Source organism: Acanthochromis polyacanthus, chromosome 3 (assembly GCF_021347895.1).
Source record: "Acanthochromis polyacanthus isolate Apoly-LR-REF ecotype Palm Island chromosome 3, KAUST_Apoly_ChrSc, whole genome shotgun sequence".
Lineage (NCBI taxonomy): Eukaryota > Metazoa > Chordata > Actinopteri > Pomacentridae > Acanthochromis > Acanthochromis polyacanthus.
In genome coordinates, this window is record NC_067115.1 from 44005369 (window position 1) to 44025164 (window position 19796).

Here is a 19796-nt window from a genome sequence, read left to right on the forward strand (position 1 = left end):
AGCAGCTCATCACTTTGTGAGTCTGACTTTTTACTAACTGGAAGTTGTTCATGTGTAGAAAAATGAGATCTTTAGATAGAAAGCTGACCTTGTTTAAACCGACTGGATGAAATGCAACCTGTGACTCTACCCCAGGGGTGGGCAAGCTTTTGAAATTCAACAGTCGGGCCAGACCAGCATCAGATGGTTGGAGATTGTGCAAACTAATATGAATTACATGTTAAAGACAATACTGACAAAGTAAAGAATACTCACATTCAGTTTCAGTGGGAACAGTGTCACCCTTTTTTCCAGTGCATCAGAGTCTGGTGTCAGTCTGGTTGTGGCAATTCTCAGGATGGATCTGAGGTGTTCATCAGTTAACTGGGATCTGTGGTGTGCTTTGTTGATGTTAATCACGCTGAGCGTCTGCTCACACATGTAGGTAGATCCAAACAACACCAGCATCCTCTGTGCCATCTTCCCAATGTTTGGAAACTTGGCTTCACTTAGCGATGAAGTCATTCAGTTTAAGGAGCTGAACTTCTCCTTTAAGACTGAGTCACTTTGAAGATCGATCGGTTCCAACTGCAACTCCTGAGGTGCTGTTTCTGGGTCTTCTGATGAGGGACATGATACCAGCTGAAGGGTCTTGTCAATTTTTTCAAAATCAGAGAACCGACGGCAGAATTCTCTGTGTAGGTCGTCTAGCGATTCCTTATATTTCATCACATGTGGACTGGCCTCTGTCAGCGTCACCAGTGTAGGGAAATGAACAAAGGATTGTTTTGACATTTGTCTAGAGAATAAAGTCAGTTTGGCTTTGAAGGCTGTCATATTTGTGTAAATTTCAAGCACAAATTGATCTTTCCCTTGCAGCTTCACGTTCAGCTCATTCATGTGCGTCAGTATGTCCACAGCAAAAGCTAAATCACAGTCAATCTCTGTCACGCAGCTCAGGAAAATCATCGGTTTTCCCGATTAACTCCAAAAATGAGCTCATCTCACCTTTGAGCTCCCACACTCGCCTATATACTTTCCCCCAACTTAGCCAGCGGACATGAGAGTGATAAGCAAGTCCTGGTGCTCAGCATCAGTTTCTTCAAGAAACTTAATGAACTGAGATGCTGAAGCCCTCTGGCTCATATAAAGTTAACGAGTTTTACGACTGGCTTCATGACATGATCAAGGTGCAAAACGGACTTACAGAGCGCTTCCTGATGGATTATGCAGTGTAGGAAAATCACATCCAGCTCAGAGTTTTCCTCCTTCACCTTATCCTGGATTCTTTTCAGCAGCCCGACGTTTTTTCTTGTCGGGTTTGGCGATCCATCCGTGGTGACATTGGTGAGTTTCCACCGCAGCAGCTTCATCCTCTGGATGACCCCAGACACCCTGTCCTACAGTCCTCCTCGTGTTTTCCCCTTCATGGATTCCATGGTCAAAAGTTCCTCCGTTGTCTCAAAATGTTCATTAATCCCTCTAATAAACTCCGCTTTTTCGTTCAGTGAGCTGGTTAAGGCTTTGTCGATTAGTTCAACATGGCGAGTAAGTGTCCTGCTGATAAACTGTTTTTCACATTAGTTTTTGCTTTCTGGACACAGGAGATCTGCTGTCTCTACCATACTTTCTTTAAAAAACTCCCCTTCAGAGAAAGGCTTGCTAGCCTTTGCTATTTTGAATGCTAGCAAATAACTTGCCTTCGTGCTTGACTCTTGAATCGTAGTTTACAGAAAAAACGTATTTTGCTGAGTCTGTAAACTGGCTGCAGCCTCTGAGGTGTAGCTGTCTGTTCTTGTGCTGACTGGTTGCTAGCGTAGTTAGCATGCTTCATGGAAAAGTGCTGGCTGATATTGTATTCTTTAAAAACCGTAACGGTTTCATTGCAAATAAGACATACAGCCTTTGAATGGACTTTAGCGAAAAAATATTTAGTAGTCCGCTCCTTCTGAAACACTCGACACTCACTGTCGACTTTTCTTTTCTTTGATCCACTCATTGTTATGGCAGGGCTCAATGCAGCTGCAGAGTAGAAGAAGAGAAAATAAAGCAACAAAGGTCACTTGTGTCTGGAGCGCCATCTAGTGGGATCACCAGAAATGTTGGGTACTGCAGGAGAAGGCCAAATGAATGTGGTCTTTACTGTAATTTCGTCAGTTCTAATAATGACAAAATTGTCTCGCAGGCCAGATTGAAAAGCTCAACGGGCCGTATGTGGCCCGGGGGTCGTAGTTTGCCCATGCCTGCTCTAAACCAATTAGGGGTCTTTGTAGTTGCTAGGCGACGGAGGAGACAAAAACTGTCCTTAAAACAGATAGAGGAACAGAAACACCGCCGGAGCTGCTTCAGTGGACGATTCCAACCTTAGGCAACGCTCAGTGCCTCTCAAGGCTCAGAATAGTTGTTAGTTTGGTGATTTAAAGCTGGACTGTTGTGGATCTGAGGTGGGAGTTTAGCTAGCATGGGGCACCATGGCAGAGACCGCTGGGATGCTTCATTACTTCCAGTTAAACTCCAGCAGGTTCTCACATTCAGATTCTCATTTTACTCCACATGTTGGACAAACCTCACAGACTCTAGATTTAGCTGCATTTAGCTGCCTTTAGCTACATTTGGCTGCATATAGCTACATTTAGCTGCATTTAACAGCATGTTTGCTGTATTTAACTACATTTAGCTGCCTTTAGCTACATTTAGCTGCATGTTTGCTGTATTTAATTACATTTAGCTGCATGTTAGCAGTGTTCTGGACACCTGTAGCTGATTGAAAAACCAACTCTATTGATCTGACATCAGACTAATAAAATGAAGCTCTGATGACTAAAGAAGAACTTATAACTAAGAACCAGATGATTACTAACACTGTAACTAGTTGTGGGTAGAGGACTGTGTGGGTGAAATGGCTCAGATGTGGTCTGAGTGGTTTAAAGACTGATACCAGGTTGTGTTTGTTGGTAGTTGTTGATCTCCAGCTGCTCAGTAACTCTTTAACTGCAGCCATCAGACGTGGAGTGGTTGGACCTCAGTGGGACACTGCTGTCCTGCTGGGAGGACGTGTCCTCCATCACTGAGCAACTGGTCCGACTGGAAGGACTACAGCTCAGGTACAGATTCCTTCTGGGTTTATTCACGGCCTTTATCTTCCTCCTATCTTAATAGTAATGATAATATAATAATAATAATAATAATATAACGTTCCATCATTCTTTAGCTCCAACAGACTGACTTTGCCCTCCGACTGCTTGGCTCACCGCCACGCTTTCTGCAGTCTGAAGGTCCTGGTCCTCAACAGCAGCCAGCTCACCTGGCCACAGGTATGTACCAGACACCCCAGCATCATTAGTTTAGATGTATTTTTGTATTTCTTTTTTTGTTTGTTTGTATTGCAACTGAAGAGTGTCAGGTGCTATGTTATTCCCGACTACTAATTACCCGTCAATAAAACAAAACAAAAAAAACAACAAAGCAAAGAAAAAAATCAAAAAATAAATGAACAGTATTGAACACCATAATTGTGGATGTCTTGACAGTATAGAATAGAATAGGCCAGAAGAAGATACTAGGGAAAGAGAGAATGAGTCTCAGCACATTCTGGTCCCGTCACTGCTCAACAGTGGAACTCGACAGGAGCTGGAGAGACCTGATCAAACACGCAAATGTGAAGGACCCCGAAGCCCAGAACAGCTATCACGGCAATGCAGAGCCAAGCTGACAGGGAGCCCCTCCTCCCCGGGCAACAGGAGCCACGAGGCGGCCCCCAGGGAGCAACCGGGGCCACCGTGAACCACACGGACCCCGAGGACAAGAGGGAGCAGCTACCGACACCCCCAGCACGCCAGAATCGACCCATGCAGCCCAGGGCAAGAGGATCCACCCGCCACCCACACCCCCAAGGGGGCCGACGGCCCCACACAGTCAGGAAGCCAGACACAGGGGCAGAGCGCCCCACCGGAGGAACGGCAACCAGCCCACCACTGGGCAGGCCGCCACTGGAGGGTTAATAAACTTCCCAGAAGTTGCAGAAATAACATTGGTGTCTATGGAGGGAACAGGGACCGCCTGCAAATTGCAAAACTGCTGCAACAGTGAAGAGAGACACAAATAATCAATAACCTCACTCTGATACACTGTAGTGTCACCAGAATCACTGCAGCCTTCAATTGGCTCCAGTTGACACCAGTGTTATTCCTGCAGCTTGATAGACAGCTACTTTGATAAAACTGGGCTTGTAGCACATTGTGTGCCTTACAAAGATGGGAAAGAGGCATCGTTTATGTTTTGATGTATGTCTAAAGAGTTATTGATGCCGGAAGTCTGAATCTGTGAATGTCTTTTCAGTTTTACTGAACTGAGGCCCCGAGGAGTCGTGGTGGGTAGGGCTGCAACTAACGACGCGCCGACGAGTCGTCTGAGCACTGATGACGTATCGTGCTCAGACGACTCATCGACGCGGTTAGTTGCAGCCCTAGTGGTGGGTGTCCTTTGTTTTCATTTCTGAAAGGTGGCAACCCTAGCACTAGCCATAGCAAACAGACCGCAAAGAAACAACAAAAATCGATTAAAATCGTCCAAGATGACTAAAAAAAATCGAGATTTTATTTTTTGGCCATATCGCCCAGCCCTATTACCTGAAGCAGCCCATATTTTCTGAAAAACCTTGTAAGTTTGTCTTGATTTCATTTCATTGGTCAATCTCACGAGGAGGTCAGTGCCTGATCCAGAGGAATCCAGTCCACATTCCCTGCATAATTTCCTAATCACCTGAACCTATAAAATACAATACATCAATGTTTTTGGTTACATCACAGTACATAAATAACTCCTAAAAGGAAAAAGAGAATAAATACTGTATTTTAGATAGTGTTTTCACCTTTTGCTTGTAGAGTTCATCTCTCAGCTCGGCTCAAGAATCAAGAAGTCTTTATTGTCCCCGCTGGGCAATTTTTGGTGCAGCTAGCAGCAAACAACAGACAAAACACAATAAAATGCGATACGCAATATGGACCCAAGAGCGCAACATAAAGAAAACCAGAAGTTGTGGGGGCACTATGGAGCCAGGGACCCGGAAGGCAGCATAACGTGGATGCTTCGTGTAACCCGCCTTAAAAACTTGTAATAACCCTACATTAGACAAGCCAACTGAACTGAGAAAATGTCCAAGACGACTACAATTAAGGACTGTGATATTTTCACCCGAAAGCGCGGTTCCCAAAAACCAGGTAAAGCTGATAGTCCACCACCGGATCCGCACGGCGAGAGTGCCGCTAGCCTTAGCAACACAACCGACCTCACGGCGGTACTAGTTGAACTACAGTCACTTTGCTCCGAGTTCGGTGGATTTGGAACTAAACTGGACAGTATAAGTAGTCTCATGGGTGAAATGACTAAGTCGGTGGCCGCTTTGGAGAACAGCATGGCAGAAGTGAAGCAAAATGTTGCCGCCAATGCTGCACGACTGGAAGAAGCTGAGCACAGAATCATGACAACAGAGGAACACCTAGAAAAGAGCACAGCCCCTGTTCACTGTTCTGAGTAAGGGTGGGGACTTGGAGTATTATGAGCCAATGACAGGTATATTTTGTTTGTTGGTTTTGAAGTAGTTCTATGTATTTTACGTTCATGCAGCATCAGCAATGGGTCTCAGCACATTCAAATTACAGAACAAACTACCACTTATGGAACAAGCAAATATCCAGAACATGTTTGATATAAAAATTACAAGTTGGAATGTCAGGGGACTCAGAAAATTGATTAAATTGAAGCAAGTTATAAGCAGGATCAAACAGCTTAAATCCAAAATAATTTTTCTTCAGGAAACACACTTGACAATGTCTGATGTAAAACTTGTAAAGAACAGATGGTCTGGTCAAGTTGTACATGCATCATACAATAACTATGCCAGAGGGGTACTTATCCTGATCCATAGAACCATACCGTTTCAAATGACTAAAACAATCCAAGACCCTGCTGGTAGGTATGTAATCGCTCAGGGCAATATTTTTTCATTTGCAGTAAATCTAGTGAGCATATATGGACCAAATGAAAATAACCCTACATTTTTTGAAGATCTCTTTCTTACAATATCTACTTTACAAGGATCTTACATAATTGGAGGAGATTTTAATTGCACTTTAAACCCAACTATAGATCGTTCAACAGGCTCAGACATTTATAAAACGCAAACTAGACAAGTAATAAATCAATATATATCAGATATTAATCTGGTGGAAGTGTGGAGGGAGCAGAATCCAGACAAAATAGAATTCTCCTGTCAATCCGGTATACATAAATCACGATCTCGTATAGATTATTTTTTGGTCTCAAGAGGACTTTTATCAAGGATCAAAAGATGCCGGTATGATAGCATAGTGATCAGTGACCATGCAGCGATCTCACTGAGTGTCCACATAGAGAAATTTACCAATAACCCCATTAACTGGTGATTTCAAGCTAGATGGCTACAGAATCCTGACTTTGTTAAATTCGTAGGGGAAAAAATAGATAGCTATTTTGAATTAAATACAGACCAAACTAGTGCCTCGATGAGATGGTTTAAAGCATACATTAGAGGTGAAATTCTCAGTTTCACAAGTACGAAGGCCAAAAAAACAAAAGAAACAGATGGAAATTCTGGAAAAACAGATCAAACTTTTGGAACTAGACTAGACTTTAAGAACTGAGTATAATAAATTATCCTCCAATGCGGCCGCGAGAAATCTATTGTGGTTAAAGCAATCTTATTATGATCAGGGAGAAAAAGCTTGCAAGCTCCTGGCATGGAGAATTAAGAAAATGCAGAGTGACAGAGCGATTAATAGCATAATCACCTCTTCAGGGAACTTAACAGTAGACCCATCTGAAATCAATGACAGCTTTAGAGAGTTTTATCAAAATCTATACAAGTCAGAATGCCCTCAAGTTTCAGAGGAACGGGAAACATTTTTAGACCAACTTCAATTCCCGACCCTAGCAGAAGATTCCAAAAAGGAATTAGACAGAAATTTAACTCCTGAAGAAATATTACAGGCTATCAAAAACATTAACAGTGGTAAGGCCCCCGGACCGGATGGATTTACGATCGAATTTTATAAAGCTTTTCAAGGAAAATTAACAATCCCACTTTTTAAAATGTATGAAGAAGCTTATCAAAATGGAATTCTGCCACCGACTCTGAGACTGGCAATGATCACACTGATCTTAAAACCTGGTAAGCCCCCTGCAGAATGCTCTTCATTTAGACCAATAAGTCTGATGGGGGTTGATACTAAAATACTTTGTAAAGTTTTAGCAAAAAGATTAGACTCCTACATCTCACAATTGGTTCATAATGATCAAAATGGTTTTGTACCAAAACGTCAAGGATTCCACAATATTAGGAGAGTTCTCAATATAATTTATGAGAGATTTAATGCAAAGGATACAGCCTTATTATCACTGGATGCCCGTCAGGCCTTTGATAGGATAGAATGGCCATATTTATTTAACGTTCTGCCAAGATTTGGATTTGGAAACAACTTTCTTAAATGGATTCGGATTTTGTACACAGAACCCAGGGCCAGTATTTTAACAAACAATATAGTTTCAAAACCAATTACATTAGAATGCTCCACACGCCAGGGATGCCCACTATCACCAATGCTATTCATACTGGCTATAGAACCCTTGGCTATGGCAATACGAACACATACAGACTTGTCTGGTATCCGTATAGGAAAACAAGAACATAGATTGGCTCTATATGCTGATGATCTGATAGTTTTCTTAACAAAACTGTCTATCAGCATACCAAGCCTAATGCAACAAATTAAACTATTTGGACAGTTTTCTGGATATACTATAAATGACTCAAAATCTTCCATACTATTTTTAAATGAGGACGAAAGGCTAAAACCAATCATACAAACCCCGTTTATTAATGCATACGAGGGATTTGTATATCTAGGAATTAAAATTACCCCTGATGTTAAAACCACCGTTGCAAGAAATTACGACCCTTTGATCAGAGAAGTGAAGGCAACTCTGGATAGATGGATGACAATGCCCATTTCAATAATTGGCCGAATAAACATGATTAAGATGAGCGTGCTACCAAAGTTCTTATACCTCTTTCAGTCACTCCCTCTACCACCACCAAAATTATTCTTTGATGAAATAAACAGTATTCTTAATGCTTTCATCTGGAATAATAAAAAGTCCAGGCTGAGACTTCGCTTGCTGTACCTGCCATATGAAAGAGGAGGGCTAAAATTGCCAAATCTGAAATGGTATTACTGGTCTGCGCAATTACGCTCAGCCATGTTTTACTTTTCAACTGAGATACCCCCAGCCTGGGTAAACATTGAACAAACATCAGTACCGAGCTTTGCATTGAAACTGTATTTGTACTCTGCAAATCCCAAATGCTTAAAGAAAATAACAAACAACCCTTTCCTTAAAAATACCATAGACATTTGGTATAGGGCACATCTACATGTTGGCGATCTTCCTCCTATTTCACGTCTCTCCCCTATATGGGGCAACATGTGCTTCAAGGCAGGAAGAGCGGATGGAGGTTTCAGAACTTGGGCATATAAAGGTGTACAGAAGGTGGCAGACCTTTATAAGGATGGTAGTCTCCTCACATTTGATCAACTATGTCAAACATATGACATTCCAAAGAAACATTTTTTAAAATATTTACAAGTAAAACATTTCATTATGTCAAAATACAAACACATTATATCTGAACCTCCGCTATCCCATCTGGAGAACCTTACACTGCAAAACTTAGAGGAGAAAGGTCAAATTTCTTTATTTTATGCAACTCTATTGGCACATGATAAGGAAACTACCACTGACAGGCTGGATGCATGGAGATCTGATCTTCAAGAGGATATACATGAAGTAGATTGGGAAAATGCATGTTTAAAAGCCCAAACTCAATCAATTAATACAAGGATGAAACTCCTCCAATATAAGTGGTTGATGAGAACTTACATAACTCCGACCAAACTGAATCACTGGTCGCCCAATATCCCAGATACTTGCAGCAAATGTTTAGAAGGAAAGGGCACTCTGTTTCATTGTGTTTGGGGCTGCTCAAAACTACAGAAGTTCTGGAAATCAGTCATACAAACTTTGTCTAAGATTGTTGGTGTGAGGGTGCCTCTTCATGCAAGGACATGTGTGTTGGGTATATTTCCAGAGAACTGTGTTTTCACTTCAAGTCAATCAACACTCATCGATTTTGGACTCCTGCAGGCCAGGAGGCTGATATCTTTATACAGTGAACCCTCGTTTATCGCGGGGGTTACGTTCCAAAAAGAACCCACGATAGGCGAAATCCGTGAAGTAGTCAGCTTTATTTTTTACAGTTATTATACAATACTGCACCTGGGGGAGCGCTGCAGCTGCAGCCAGGTGGACGCCGCGGCAGTACTCTTGCCTTAGAGCGGGCCGGCTGAATCAATCGGAGCAGTCGGGGGTGGGGAAGGCTCACGCCTGCGCTCTTCTCCTGGGGAGCGCGGCTGCAGTGGCCAGAGACGGCTGGGGACCACGTCCACTGTCCGGTTGACGGCGGGGGAAAAGAAGGCTGCTCTGTCAGCTCCGTCTTTCAGGGTGTCTCACTACATGGAGAACAAGGAGAGAAATGATCCAGCGCTCCACAGCAGGCAGCGCTGGCCTGTATGGCAGAGGAGACGAAGCGCGGAGACTGTTCACGTTGGTCAGTCCCTGAGCCAATCAGGACGCAGAACACAATGAACTGTTTAAAAAAAGCATAAAAAAACTGCACTAAAAAAATCCGTGATCTGGCTAGGACTCCGTCCATCCATCCTCTATCCACCGCTTTATCCTCACTAGGGTCATGGGGGGTGCTGGAGTCTATCCCAGCTGACTCAGGTGAAGGCAGGGGACACCCTGGACAGGTCACCAGTCTGTCACAGGGCTACATATACAGACACACAATCACACTCACATTCACACCTACGGACAATTTAGAGTAACCAATTAACCTCAGCATGTTTTTGGACTGTGGGAGGAAGCCGGAGTACCCGGAGAAAACCCACGCATGCACAGGGAGAACATGCAAACTCCATGCAGAAAGATCCCAGGCCCAGGCCGGGATTTGAACCGGGGATCTTCTTGCTGCAAGGCGACAGTACTAACCTCTACTCCACTGTGCAGCCCTGGCTAGAACTCAATTAAACAAATTATTAAACAAGCTAAGCGTTGGTTTTACAGCAGCGGAACTATATAAAAGTGGTCGTCTGTGCTAGTGAATGACGAGCTCAAACATAGCTTGTTCCTCAGTTTAGCAGGTTAAAAACTTTTCTCCAGAAATGAAAACAGCAGAAGTGTTTATAACGTTAAACTTTAAACCGCTCCAAATCAATCTTTTGTTTGTTTTATAAAGTTAAACTAATAAAACAATTCACAGTTCGTACTCACGTCTTTACCGTCGTCCATCATGGCGATAAATGCTGCTACTTCCTTTAGCATTAACACAATAGGCAACACAAACAGCCCTTAAATTGCCGTCCTATCGGTGTGGTCCAGAAAGAGCTCTGGCTCTGTAGAAAAACTTACAGGGGTTAAAATGAATGGGGAATTCTCCTTGAATAAGCCTTTTGTGTTGTAAGTATATTTTTGTTGTTTTTTGTCTGACTTTTGTCATCTTGTTTCGGGTTTTTGCCCTTTTGTCTTTCCTTTTTGTCACGCTTGTGTGGTTTATCTACTTTTTTGTTACTTTTTTTTCCCGCTTTGGTCATTTTTTGTCCTGTTTGTGTCATTTGTTTAATTTTTACTCTCATTTTTGTTGTTTCCTCATTTTTTTGTTGCTTTGTAACTTTTTTCTAATCTTTTGTCTCTTTTTGGTTTTGTTTCGAGTCGTTTGTCTCATATTTTATCTTTTGTTCCGTGTTTTTGTCGTTTTGTGTCTTGTTTCTGTAATATTTTGTGATGTTTTTTGTGTTTTTTTGTCTTTATTTTTGTCTGACCTTTGTCGTTTTGATCATAAAGTAAAATCTTGTATGGTTCAGATCCAGATATCTGTGATTATAATGTGGAGTTTTATAGGTTATTATGCTGTGGTTTTACTGGTTTTACTGGTCCGGTCCACTGGGGATCAGACTGGACCGGATGTGGAACCTGGACTAAGATGAGTTGGACTCTGCTGATCTAGTGGTTTACCTTTCATCACCTTGTCTTCTGTCCTGCTGCTCAGATCCTGCAGAGCGCCCTCATGTGGCCACAGGTGGAGGATCTGAGTGTGGAGGACAACGACATCACAGAGCTGCAGAGGTGACGCTGTAATCCTTCATTATGGGATGTTTTCACTCCTGTCATCCTGAACGTCTGTGTTTCTCATGTGTTTAACGTCTGACAGGCCACAGGGAGTTCTGCAGTCCCTGAAGAGTCTCAACCTGTCCAGAAACCCTCTAGAGCAGGACAGTGTGCTCAGCATTTCAGCTCTGCCCAGGTACGGTATGCAGCTGGATCAGAGGTCTTTATGTGTCATTTTACCAGCCTTTAGCGTCATTTTACCAGCCTTTCGTGTCATTTTACCAGCTTTTAGTGTCATTTTACCAGCCTTTAGCGTCATTTTACCAGCCTTTCGTGTCATTTTACCAGCTTTTAGTGTCATTTTACCAGCTTTTAGTGTCATTTTACCAGCCTTTCGTGTCATTTTACCAGCTTTTAGTGTCATTTTACCGGCCTTTAGCGTCATTTTACCAGCCTTTAGCGTCATTTTACCAGCCTTTCGCGTCATTTTACCAGCTTTTAGTGTCATTTTACCAGCCTTTAGCGTCATTTTACCAGCCTTTAGTGCCATTTTACCAGCTTTTAGTGTCATTTTACCGGCCTTTAGTGTCATTTTACCGGCCTTTAGCGTCATTTTACCAGCTTTTAGTGTCATTTTACCGGCGTTTAGTGTCATTTTACCAGCCTTTAGTGTCATTTTACCAGCTTTTAGTGTCATTTTACCAGCCTTTAGTGCCATTTTACCAGCTTTTAGTGTCATTTTACCGGCCTTTAGTGTCATTTTACCGGCCTTTAGCGTCATTTTACCAGCCTTTAGTGTCATTTTACCAGCCTTTAGTGTCATTTTACCAGCCTTTAGTGTCATTTTACCAGCTTTTAGTGCCATTTTACCAGCCTTTAGTGCCATTTTACCAGCTTTTAGTGTCATTTTACCAGCCTTTAGTGTCATTTTACCGGCCTTTAGCGTCATTTTACCGGCTTTTAGTGTCATTTTACCGGCCTTTAGTGTCATTTTACCGGCTTTTAGCGTCATTTTACCGGCCTTTAGCGTCATTTTACCGGCCTTTAGCGTCATTTTACCGGCTTTTAGCGTCATTTTACCGGCCTTTAGCGTCATTTTACCGGCCTTTAGCGTCATTTCACCGGCCTTTAGCGTCATTTTTCCGGCCTTTAGCGTAATTTTACCGGCTTTTAGCGTCATTTTACCGGCTTTTAGCGTCATTTTACCGGCCTTTAGCGTCATTTTACCGGCCTTTAGCGTAATTTTACCGGCCTTTAGCGTCATTTTACCGGCCTTTAGTGTCATTTTACCAGCCTTTAGCGTCATTTTACCAGCCTTTAGCGTCATTTTACCGGCCTTTAGTGTCATTTTACCGGCCTTTAGCGTCATTTTACCGGCTTTTAGCGTCATTTTACCGGCCTTTAGTGTCATTTTACCGGCCTTTAGCGTCATTTTACCGGCCTTTAGTGTCATTTTACCGGCCTTTAGCGTCATTTTACCGGCCTTTAGCGTCATTTTACCGGCCTTTAGCGTCATTTTACCGGCTTTTAGCGTCATTTTACCGGCCTTTAGTGTCATTTTACCAGCCTTTAGCGTCATTTTACCAGCCTTTAGCGTCATTTTACCAGCCTTTAGTGTCATTTTACCAGCTTTTTGTGTCATTTTACCAGCCTTTAGTGTCATTTTACCAGCTTTTAGTGTCATTTTACCAGCCTTTAGTGCCATTTTACCAGCTTTTAGTGTCATTTTACCGGCCTTTAGTGTCATTTTACCGGCCTTTAGCGTCATTTTACCGGCTTTTAGTGTCATTTTACCGGCGTTTAGTGTCATTTTACCAGCCTTTAGTGTCATTTTACCAGCTTTTAGTGTCATTTTACCAGCCTTTAGTGCCATTTTACCAGCTTTTAGTGTCATTTTACCGGCCTTTAGTGTCATTTTACCGGCCTTTAGCGTCATTTTACCAGCCTTTAGTGTCATTTTACCAGCCTTTAGTGTCATTTTACCAGCCTTTAGTGTCATTTTACCAGCTTTTAGTGTCATTTTACCAGCTTTTAGTGTCATTTTACCGGCCTTTAGCGTCATTTTACCAGCCTTTAGTGTCATTTTACCAGCCTTTAGTGTCATTTTACCAGCTTTTAGTGTCATTTTACCGGCCTTTAGCGTCATTTTACCGGCTTTTAGTTTCATTTTTGAATTTTGGGGGGTGATTTTTTTGGTCCTTTTTAGATTGTTTGAGGTAATTTTTGCATCTTTTAGTGTCATTTTTGGTTTTTCTGGGGTAATTTCTGGATTTTTTTGAAATATTTTTTTAATCTTTTTGTGTCATTTTTCATCTCTTAGTGTCATTCTGGATTTTTTTCATTATTTTTTGGATCTTTTAGTGTCACTTTTCCACCTTTGGTGTCGTTTTTGGATTTTTGGGGGTCATTTTTGGATTTTTCTGCAGTCGTTTTTGAATCTTTTAGAGTCATTTTCCATCTTTTAGGGTTCATTTTTAGTTTACAGTTTCTGAATAATTGTAAAACTGAATTCTCCGCTCAGGACCAGCCTGCAGGATGTTTGTAGATAAGTGTGTTTTCATGAGTGCAGAATCAACCCAAAATAACTAGAAGGATCCCTTTATATCTACAGAACATGTGGGTCCTCTTCTCCTGTTCAGGTTTATTATTAAATCATCTCAACATTTACAAACTGACATGAGGACGTTACAGGCTGCTGATACAGAGAGAAACTTACCAACTACAAACGTTGTTTCTCAGAAGTTTTTGGTGATTGTGGAGGAAAAACTCTTTGGTCTTCTGTGTTGAGGGTAAAGAAATGGAGAATGGGACAGAGAAACACACAGAAACAGACGAATAGGAGAAGAATAAACACTGGAGAGGTTCTTGTGTCCATGCAGCAGGATTTATTCATCCTTGTTCTGAGTGAGATTTCTGTTATGCTTTTTGCAGTAAAGTGACAGATTAAACTGCTGCCAGATCAGTAAAGCAGGACGTAAATCATTCTAGGAATTATTGTCCACTCTCTGACCTCCATCAGGTAACCATGAACTCTGTTTCTGAAACATACAACACTAATGTGAGTCCAGCAGCACTGATTCTGTGGATGAAACAGAACCGTCTCAGAGAGAGAAACATTAGCTTTCATACGTTCAGACCCTCCATGTCCTCCCTCTGATTTGTAATCACCATGTATACGCTAACTCTGAGGGGATTTCTTTTTTTAATTTAAACCTCGACTTGTTTTGGAAAAACAGGGAACCGTACAAGTACAAATACTGAACGTATTCACATTAACACAGCAGGATGCTGAAACCAGAAGGCTTCCTGTTAGAGTATTTGTATTTTATATTTATATATGTATTTACACAGAAAAACACTTTGAACATGAATGACTGTTAGGCTGGTTCACATTCAGCAGAAACTACACACAACCTGTTCTAGAACTTAGAATGAAGCGTCAGACGATCTCATGATGTTCCTCCACCAGGGAACGTCCGTCCGTCCGTCCGTCCGTCTGTCCGTTCGTTTATCTGTCTGTCCGTCCGTCCGTCCGTCCGTCCGTCCGTCCGTCCGTCCGTCCGTCCGTCCGTCCGTCTGTCTCTCTGTCAGCAACATTACTCAGTGAAGCTCAGAAATGACTCAAGGACCAAGTGATCAGATTCTGGCAGTGATGCAGCTTATAGTCTGGATCCATGGATTAGTTAAAGATTTCTGTATCATTGCCAGATAGCAGCACGGTGTCACTGTAACCATGACAACCAGTGAACACTACATCAGCTGATTGTGATCCTACTACAAATCCACCTCTGAGGACTTATCAGGACTTATCCATCAGAAATGACCCTGAGCAGCCTTGGAGGAGGACTGAGCTCTGAGGGCTTTTCTTGTTGTTGTTTTGTTTTTTTCTTGAGCATAAACTTGGTTTTGTCCTGTATGAAAGTACATGAAGCTAACTCTCTGTTGGTTGATCACAGACTGGAGAAGCTGAGTTTGTCCAACACCGGTGTGTCTGTCCTTCGACTGGAAGACGCTGCTCCTGGTAAAAAGACTTCACTCTGACTGAATGCTTCATGTCAGCAGATGTAGTGTTTGATTTCCACCTCATCTGTGGTAAATACATAGAGTTAGGGTTTGGTGTTGATGATCCAGTTAAAGCTGAGACTCTCTGGGTTCTCTGTAGGGTCTCAGACGTCCGTGTTTCCTGCTCTGAAGAATCTCAACCTGGACAACAACAACATCACTGAGGTTAGTGCTCCTGTTTCAGCTAAAAGGAGGCAGATTTCTGTTGTTAAATGGATCAAACTGATTGGTTAGTCGCAGTTTAATGAACTTGTTGGACTCATGGTAGGATAACCGAGCTCTGTTCTGTGTCTGTCCACCAGTGGGACGTGGTGAACGAGTTGGACAAGCTTCCCAGTTTGGTTCAGTTTTCGTGTCGTGGCAACCGACTGGTGAGCAGCGACGGAAACCCCAGAACAGCCAATCAGATGCTGATCGCCAAACTGGGACAACTGGTGACCCTGAACAGCTGTGAGGTGAGCTGGACTCTTTTCTGTTTGAGGTTTAGACCACCAGAGGGCGACAACTCCTCACTTTGTCTCCATTTTCTGAGATCTGTTGGAGGTTTTAGGGTTAAAGTTAGGATCACTGAGTCGTGGAGGTTAAAGTGAGGGAGAGGATGTGGAATGTGTGTTCATGCTGATCTGTGGCCCGTGGTCCAAAAGTGGTCCTCCAGAGGGTCCAATCCGGCCCTCAAAGTGTAAAAAGTCCAGAGAAGACATTAACTGCAGATTGTAAATTAGTAAAACTATAAATTTAAAATCATTTCTAGACCATGACAAGTTGTTTGGATCAGAAAGTAAAATACTAGATTGTTGTTTTGTCATTTTGTGTCTCATTTTGTAATATTTTGTCTTGCTTTTGTTGTTTTTTGTCTTTTTTCCAGTAAATCCTCTGGTTCAGTTCCAGGTGACTAAATGTTGTGTTCCTTTGTAGACACTCTGTGATCTGGAAGCTGTAATGTGGAAATGATAAACTGAGGATGAATGTTGGTGAAATTTAACTTATTTTTTTAAGGAACTTCAGGTTGTTCATGATGTTTTGTTCATTAAATGTGAACATTTGAAGAACATACTTTTTCACACCAAAACAAAGGACTTTTTCGGGTTCTTCTGCTGTAAGTTAACTGCTCCGGTCCACTTCAGAATGAACTAAAATGAGTTTGACTCCCCTGCTGTAGATCCACCATGAGGACAGGAGGGGGGCGGAGCTTGACTACATCAAGATGTATGGAGAGGCGTGGCTGAAGGCTGGGGGGCGGAGTCAGATCAGCGCTGAGTTCAGCTCCCAGCATCCTCGTTACCAGAAACTCATTGACAGTAAGACACTCTGACGTAGTTCGATGACTCGCTGAGACAGACAGAAGAAACCTGGATGGTTTCTGTTTGGGTGTGAGATGTGAAGTAAAGCAGATGAACTCCAACACATCAGACAGAAGCAGAGCAGAGCAGTCCTTGTTTTTGGGGCTAATCTACACATTTACCTGATAAACTTCATACACTCTGATTCAGGATTCTTGGAATCACAGTTTCTAGAAAAGACGTTTAGTTACAAACCCAGAGTTGAGAACAGAAGAAATAGAAGAGAAAGTCTGGAAGGAAAGATTCAAAATGAAGAACGTCAGCTGGAGTTAATCATCATCTCAGGTTTGGTTTCTCACAGATAACCGAGTGAGAATAACTGATTCTGATGTTTGAAATCTGTCACCATGAGACACAAAATGACAAAAACGAGAAACAAAATGACAAAAATGAGCACAAAGAAAACAAAAACAAGAATCAAAATGACAAAAACGACATCACAGGTTTGGTTTCTCACAGATAACTGAGTCAGAATAACTGAATGTTTACAATCTGTCCTCAGAACTCCTTATTTCACTCTGTTAGTGGAGTGAGCTGCAGCTCTGCAGGAACTGAGAGGAAACTCCAGGGTTTGTGTCGCCTCCACATGAGAAGATTCCACTTTAAAAACAGCCTGACAGAAGTAAAACATTTCAATCAGACAGAACAAACTGCTTGACTTTCTTCACCGCTGCTGGTTCTACCTAGATAACACTGTTCCTCCCAGACTGGAGGTTATCTGCCTTCAAAAGTCTCCTCTGATGATGTTCGTCTGTTTTCAGAGTATGGAGCTCCTGAAGAAGGTGAGCTGAAGAAGATGGAGCCTTCTACCCTCAAAAATCAGCTGTTAAGTAAGTTCCAGCTCTCTGAATGGAGTTCCAGCAGAGCCAGAGCAGATGCGGTATTTTCTGAAAACTTCATCTTTTCTTTCCTTTTTCTTTTTCCAGAGATTACGTTTGTGTTTCCGGAGGACGCTGGCCGGAAGCCGATTGAGAAGAAACTTCCAGGTAAAGACTTGAAGCAGAGCTGATTGTTCCAAACCTCTCACTGAAGCCCTCGTCTGGTTTTAAACCAGTTTAAACTGTCTGAACTGGTGTGCAGCAGAGTTAAAGGATGCTTGTGTTTCTGCTCCGTAGCCTCCATGGTGGTCCAGAACGTCAAGGGCCTCCTGTACAGACTGCTGAAGGTCCCTGCAGCAGATCTGAAGCTCACCTACTCCAGCCCCAAGGTACCAGAGATCCACAAAGGAAACTGCATACAATCAGGGCTGGGCAATACAATGAGTTACTGGGTTTTATTATTATTAGACTGAGAGTCCGTCGCTCACAAAACGACAAAAACGACAAAAACGAGAAATAAAACAACAAAAATGAGACACAAAATGACAAAAATGAGACAAAACGACAAAAATGAGACACAAAATGAGACACAAAACGACAAAAATTAGACAAAATGACAAGAATGAGAAACAAAACAACCAAAATGAGAAACAGTGACAAAAATGAGAAACAAAGTGACAAATATGAGAGACAAAATGACAAAAATGAGACACAAAATGAAAAAAACGAGAAACAAAGTGACAAAAATGAGACACAAAATGAAAAAAACGAGAAACAAAGTGACAAAAATGAGACACAAAATGACACAAATGAGACACAAAACGGCAAAAATGAGACAAAACAAAAATGAGAAACAAAGTGACAAAAAGAAGACACAAAACGACAAAAACGAGAAACAAAGTGACAAAATGAGACACAAAATGAAAAAATGAGAAAAAGTGACAAAAATGAGACACAAAACGACAAAAATGAGACAAAATGACAAAAATGAGAAACAAAACAACAAAAATGAGAAACAAAGTGACAAAAATGACAAAAATGAGACACAAAACGACAAAAATGAGACAAAACGACAAAAACGAGAAACAAAACAACAAAAATGAGAAACAAAGCAACAAAAATGAGAAACAGTGACAAAAATGAGACAAAACGACAAAAACGAGAAACAAAACAACAAAAATGAGAAACAAAGCAACAAAAATGAGAAACAGTGACAAAAATGAGACAAAACGACAAAAACGAGAAACAAAACAACAAAAATGAGAAACAAAGTGACAAAAATGAGACACAAAATGACATAAACAAGACACAAATGACAAAATTGACAAAAAGGAGACACAAAACGACAAAAATGAAACACAAAATGACAAAAATGAGAAAGTGACAAAAATGAGACACAAAACGACAAAAATGACAAAGTGACAAAAATGAGACACAAAACAACAAAATGACAAAAATGAGACAAAACGACGAAAATGAGAAACAAAACAAAAATACACTGCTCAAAAAAATGAAAGGAACACTTTTTAATCTAAGTATTGCATCAAATCAGTGAAACATGTGGGATACTGATCTGGTCAATAAGTCACTGAGGAGCTTTTTAGTCAGTTTCAGCTGCTTTGGTGTTCATAAAATTAACAACAGATGCACTAGAGGGGTAACAATGAGACAACCCCCAAAACAGGAATGAGTTTACAGGTGAAGGCCACTGACATTTTTTTCCTTCCTAATGTTTTCTGACTGTTTTTCACTAGTTTTGCATTTGGCTAGGGTCAGAGTCACTTCTGGTAGCATGAGGCGATACCTGGACCCTACAGAGGTTCCACAGACAGTCCAACTCCTCCAGGATGAAACATCAATGTGTGCCATTACCAGAAGGTTTGCTGTGTCTCCCAGCACATTCTCAAGTGCACCAAGCGTTTTTCCCCCGTATTGAAATATGATGTATTTTCAAAGTGTTCCTTTAATTTTTTTGAGCAGTGTAAGAAACAAAGTGACGAAAATGAGACACAAAACGACAAAAATGAGACAAAACGACAAAAACGAGAAACAAAACAACAAAAATGAGAAACAAAGCAACAAAAATGAGAAACAGTGACAAAAATGAGACAAAACGACAAAAACGAGAAACAAAACAACAAAAATGAGAAACAAAGCAACAAAAATGAGAAACAGTGACAAAAATGAGACAAAACGACAAAAACGAGAAACAAAACAACAAAAATGAGAAACAAAGTGACAAAAATGAGACACAAAATGACATAAACAAGACACAAAATGACAAAATTGACAAAAAGGAGACACAAAACGACAAAAATGAAACACAAAATGACAA

General features: G+C 41.5%; 1 protein-coding gene across 1 annotated transcript in view; it reads left to right on the plus strand.

Annotated features, from left to right (window-relative positions):
• tbce (tubulin folding cofactor E) overlaps window positions 1-19796 on the plus strand; it is a 43617-nt gene that overhangs the window by 19803 nt on the left and 4018 nt on the right. The window contains exons 6-16 of the mRNA XM_051945407.1: window positions 2984-3083; window positions 3191-3293; window positions 11183-11259; window positions 11345-11437; window positions 15198-15262; window positions 15404-15468; window positions 15606-15758; window positions 16463-16601; window positions 17405-17473; window positions 17570-17629; window positions 17759-17850. Coding sequence (XP_051801367.1) covers window positions 2984-3083; window positions 3191-3293; window positions 11183-11259; window positions 11345-11437; window positions 15198-15262; window positions 15404-15468; window positions 15606-15758; window positions 16463-16601; window positions 17405-17473; window positions 17570-17629; window positions 17759-17850 — 1016 coding nt within the window. The remainder of the gene's footprint in view (window positions 1-2983; window positions 3084-3190; window positions 3294-11182; window positions 11260-11344; window positions 11438-15197; window positions 15263-15403; window positions 15469-15605; window positions 15759-16462; window positions 16602-17404; window positions 17474-17569; window positions 17630-17758; window positions 17851-19796) is intronic.